Source organism: Etheostoma spectabile, chromosome 24 (assembly GCF_008692095.1).
Source record: "Etheostoma spectabile isolate EspeVRDwgs_2016 chromosome 24, UIUC_Espe_1.0, whole genome shotgun sequence".
Taxonomy (NCBI): Eukaryota; Metazoa; Chordata; class Actinopteri; order Perciformes; family Percidae; genus Etheostoma; species Etheostoma spectabile.
Window position 1 is genome coordinate 10942359 of NC_045756.1, and position 5129 is coordinate 10947487.

General features: G+C 41.7%; 1 protein-coding gene across 1 annotated transcript; it reads right to left on the minus strand.

Moving 5' to 3' along the window:
- Positions 1-510: 510 nt before the first annotated feature.
- On the minus strand, positions 511-2646 carry LOC116673669 (neurofilament heavy polypeptide). The gene is made up of 5 exons (XM_032505886.1): positions 2590-2646; positions 1907-2091; positions 1580-1637; positions 1446-1508; positions 511-1311 (listed from the first exon to the last, which is right to left on the minus strand). Exons 1-5 carry the CDS (start codon positions 2644-2646, stop codon positions 511-513), a joined length of 1164 nt encoding a protein of 387 aa, XP_032361777.1.
- Positions 2647-5129: the final 2483 nt, after the last annotated feature.

Sequence of the window (5129 nt, forward strand, 5' to 3'; positions counted from 1 at the left end):
ACAGAAATCAAAAGCATTCACAGCAAGTACCAAGCTAGGATTTTAATAGAAAAGAAATCATAAGAACATTTGTGACGTGTGCATCAGCTGGGTCAATTTTTTTTAAAATAGTGTGAAGAATTTAATTTAATAACAAACAAATCAAAAAAACAACACACACAAATTGCATTCATTTCAGTTTGTCATGAGGGTTAGGGCTTCAGGCCCCTGACCTTTGACCTCCCTTCAGACTGAGACAGACTTTCCTACAAAACAAGTTTTAAGATAAAACATTTAAAATATAAAAACAAAATTAGTCACATTTTAGCAATCAATTTAGCAACAAGACTAAGTCAAATCACTAGGCGACATCCTGGGACATCAGAAATTTCACTAAAAAACCCCAAATGTCAACCTCATGGTGGCACTAGGAGAGAAGTCAGAGGATCACCAGCATTGCTTTTATTGGGTGTGCTTGGTGCGTCAGCAGTCTGCACCAAAGCGCCCTTGAGCAAAACCGTCCCAACACATTCAGGTTCTGCTGGCTATCCTCTTGGATCTTCTCAGAACGGTGTTGTGTGCCTCCCCTGCAGCCATGGCAACCTGCTTTCTGCCCTGCGAGGGAGCCGCCAGCTGGGACTTGGACGGAGAGTCCCCACTTTTCAGTCGTGGAGCGGCGGTCCGTTGGGGTCCAGGAGGCTTTCTTATACCTCCAAAAGCTCCCACAGACTCCTGTGAATTTGACCCTTGTTTCTCAACGTTCTTCTCTGGCCCTCTGGCTTTTTTCTCCCGTGGCCCTCTGCCTTCTTTTTCCTGTGGCCCTCTGCCTTCTTTCTCCCGTGGCCCTCTGCCTTCTTTCTCCCGTGGCCCTCTGCCTTCTTTCTTCTCTGGCCCTCTGGCTTCTTTCTTCTCTGGCCCTCTGGCTTCTTTCTTCTCTGGCCCTCTGGCTTCTTTCTTCTCTGGCCCTCTGGCTTCTTTCTTCTCTGGCCCTCTGGCTTCTTTCTTCTCTGGCCCTCTGGCTTCTTTCTTCTCTGGCCCTCTGGCTTCTTTAACCGACTTTGTCAGCTGTTTCGTCTTCACTTGTTGAGTTTCCCTTGTGTTCTTATCTGCATTATCATCTTTCACCCTCGTCTGGCTGTCTGTGGGCTTGCTCCTTGTTGATTTCCTCTTCTTTTTTGTGGCTTGCATCTTTTCAGTGGATTTACCAGCCTGTGGTGTTCTCTTTCTTCGACGTTCAGTGGCTTGTGGTTCCTCTGAGGTGTCCGCTTCTTCTGCTTTGATTTCTGGTGCTTCTTTGGTTTTGATCTGTATTTCCAGAGCTTTATAGACTTCCTGTGAAACCGTAGAATTTATTTAGACACAAGAAATCCTTAAAAGCCTCAATTTACTGAACACAGCGTGTTTTTCACCCCTCAGCCGAACACCAAAATTTCATGTTGAAAAATCACATCCAATAAGAGTCTTACCTTTTGTTGTGCGAGTTCAGATTTCAGGTCTGATAACTGGCTCATTAAGCCCTGTATCTTCAGCTGAAAGCAGAAAACACATTCAAAAGGCACTTCTTAGCAATAACGTTATACAAGCTGAAAGCCTTCCTTACCTGTTCACTGGCAATCCGTTTTTCATGCTGCCCTCTCTCTTGAGCCTCTTTCTTCTTTCTATGTTGTTAAAGGAATCCATACTGTGTTAGTATTTGAACCTGGGAAACCTTTAGTGTTGTGAAAAGCACAATGAGAAATTCTAAACTTCCTGCATAAAAGAAGTGTTGCCGTCAGAGGTCAGATTTCATGTGTTTGAACTTGCTCCGAACACATGAATGCTCCCAAATAGATTATACATATATGTGTAAAAGGTAATATTGTACTTTGATAAAACTGATTTAAAAAGAAAAGTGTCTCATGATTTCATCCATTAAGCTATCAATTACTTGTTTGCCAGCATCTTCTCCATCTGAGTAAGCTCACGCCTCTTCTTATCTGCGGTTATTTCGATGTTTTCTTTCGTCACCATGGCGAGGAGAGACTTAGCGTCCAGGTTTGTTAACTCGGTGGATGGTGACGTCACGTTGAGGACCACCGTTATCCACTTAGTGAGGTCCTCACAGGACGGCAACTGACAGAAAAACAACAATCAGGACAAATGACGACAAGGAACCTGCACACTTCTCACACAAGTTTATGATTAGAAATATGTTGGGTATGTGCTATGTTGTAATGTTATTCTATTATGTTAGGAGAGTACTGAACCATCCCTTTGTTGTGCTGCTATAGACCTAGACTGCCGGGGGGGGGTGGGTTCTACTTCTTGTGCGCTCACGCCCTTCTCCGATCGCTTCCTGCAGGGGGCTAGGTGGGTCTCTCTCTCTCTCCTCTCTCTCTCTCTCTAATATGAAAAGCTATTAAAACTGCATGTAACAGACGTTGAGAGAACATTCAGAAAAGGTTATTTTGGTGTCCAATTTGCTACAGCTTCAACTACAGGACTATAAAGAATCATCACGTGGTCGCTGCTGGATGAAAACCCATCTTTGACCTAATTTAAATAACTTTAAAAAAGTGACCTTAGGGGGGGGAAAAGGCTTTGCGTTTATTGTAATTCAAAGAAACTCACCTTTTTGAGTTCAGCCTGCGCAATATCCCTGGAGGCACACACTTGCTCTAAGAACATCATTTCCTTTTTTAACAATCTCTGCACATCTTCCTGGTCTTGCTGAGGACAGTAAAAATGATCCCATTGCATCAACACAGTATACAACAGTCTGAAAAAAAAACATGGGTGTAATCAAGCAGCAGCTGTCAGAAAGAAAGCCAAAAGTACCTGCAGTTTCTTTATAAGTTTCTCTTTTTCCATCTTTTCAATAAACTCCAAGTCACTCGGTGTCAGCCGATACCCCTTCATCCCTTTCAACATGGAGTTAGGATCACCTGCTTCTTAATTAATCATACACGGAAAACATTACTGTAGGCAACACTTGGAATCTGCTTGGATCCAAATATGTTTCTATCATTTGGTACCTTTTTTTGTCTCAGTTGCGTTTAAATCAAACATCGTGTTTTGGCTATTGCCATCTTGATCTCTAGTGTCGGCCTATTAAGGTCAAGGAGAAGAGATTTGATTACACCTCATGAAAATAAGAGTTTCAAAAAGAGGGGGATGTTAAATAAAGCCCTTGTACCTCCAATTTCAGCTGTGGCTCCGTATCTCCGTTTGAATCTTCATCACAAAAATTCAGTTGTTTAGTTACATTGAGCAGAGGAGGAGTCCTAGGGAGCTGTCGACCCGATGGGATACAATTCCATGAAAGACGGCTTCCTCTCAGAACCACACGTCTTTTCCACGTGTCTGACATGAGGTTCTCTGGACTTTGTTGCCTCGAAACACGCATTAAAAAGAACCAATCAAAAGTTGCGGGTTCATTTATAAATATTGTGCAGTTTGACTCTGCAGAGCTCTGCTGTTTCTTTCATCCACACTCTTCTTTTTTTCTCTCTTGTGTTTTAAAAATCACTGCATCATTGTTTCCACCTGTGGCTCAAAGATGGCTGATTACTCCTTATGACCAGTAGATGACACCAAATCCTTTTACTTTTGCAGCAGCACTTTTTACATCCACATACATGTGTACGTAGTACAAGATACAGTCCTTATATTACTACTAAACTGGTGTATTTAACAGAAATGAACTGTGATTTGAAAGGAATGTGGTGGAAAGTAACTAAGTACATTTACTCAAATACTAAACTGAAGTACATTTTGAGATACTTGTATTTCATGTTGTGTTATTTCACACTGCATTAAGAAAGGGAAATGTTATACTTTAATTATACTGTCCCATTATTTGTCAGATATGGCAAACACAGTTACTATAATAACTATAGTTACTCTGCAGATTTATTTCTTTGAGTTTGCATACAAAAAAAAAGATTTTTGCATTTTAAAAGATTTCTAGGATTACACTACCCAATGGAATATGCATGACTTAGCGATGTCTCAAACAGCGAGCAGTAAAATAAAGTTAACAACATTTTGGGGATCATTCTCAATTCAGGACTTTGATTTGCAATTAAGTATTTTCACTTGTTACTTTTACATTAAATAAAGGATCTAAATACCCCACCACTGTAGAAGGAATCACATTAACACTGACAGAATAGTGCACCATGGCGATTTAAGACCCTTTTTAGCCACCCCCCTTTAAATTTCATCTCAGCCCCCCTAAAAAATATGATAATTGAAAACTAAAACTAAAATTGTAGTGCTTCAATTTTGAGTTTTAGAACTTGTCTGTTAGTGAGGACAAACAATTACAGGTTGAAAGGGCTTGAAACAGGTTTAATCCCCTGTGTCGCTGCCGCCGATGCTATGCACCTGTAGCCCCGTCAAGGAAAGGGTTAAAAGTGTCAGGTTTTGTTCCACCATAGTGTCAAAAACATTAGCTGACGTTGTTATTCAGTAGCCAATTCAAAGATTATCGGCTAATGAAGTTACTAATTTAGCAGGGGGGTTGACACTTTTGCAAGGCACTGTGTCTGTGGCTGAGCCCCCCTAAAGGTCGGATCCTAGAGTCGCCCCTGTAGCGCGCAGGTCCACATTTATGAAACAGGGAGTGTAATCACAATCCAATTAAAAGAAGCTGTTGTGTGTCTGATTTTCTATTTAAAAGTTGTGCCGAGTAAGTTTCACAGTCCCAGTTCTCTTTCCAGTCCTGCTTTAACTCCACAGACAGACAGACAGACAGATGGACCGACAGACAGACAGACAGACAGATGGACAGACAGACAGACAGATGGACTGACAGACAGACAGGTGCAAGTGTACAGACAGACAGATGAACCTTGATAAAAAATACCCAGATAGCCAACGCTGTCTATATATAAACGGAGCTGGTGGTGTCACACTGCCAGTCCAAGATGTTTGTGGAGCTCCAGGAACTCTAGAGGAGAGTGCTGAGTCGTAAATACCTCTGTTTTTAAACTGCCCGCTCCCATAATACCGAGGGACAGAGGAAGGAGAAAGAGGTCAGCAAGTGTGGGTGCTGTATCTAAGTGTGAGATAAACTGCTGGGTTGTGACACTCACTTGCCATTGACCAAGTGGAAAACATTTGCATGGTTTTACATTAGCAGCTAATAAATCATTCCTCAATAGAAA

Excerpts from the sequence above, each read along its gene's own strand:
- LOC116673669 (XM_032505886.1), bottom strand. The coding sequence starts at position 2,646 with ATGTTCTTAGAGCAAGTGTGTGCCTCCAGGGATATTGCGCAGGCTGAA. Across the intron at positions 1,638-1,906 it reads GAGAAGATGCTGGCAAACAA|AAAGAAGAAAGAGGCTCAAG; the intron begins GTAATTGATAGC and ends TTAACAACATAG. Across the intron at positions 1,312-1,445 it reads CTGAACTCGCACAACAAAAG|GAAGTCTATAAAGCTCTGGA; the intron begins GTAAGACTCTTA and ends ACGGTTTCACAG.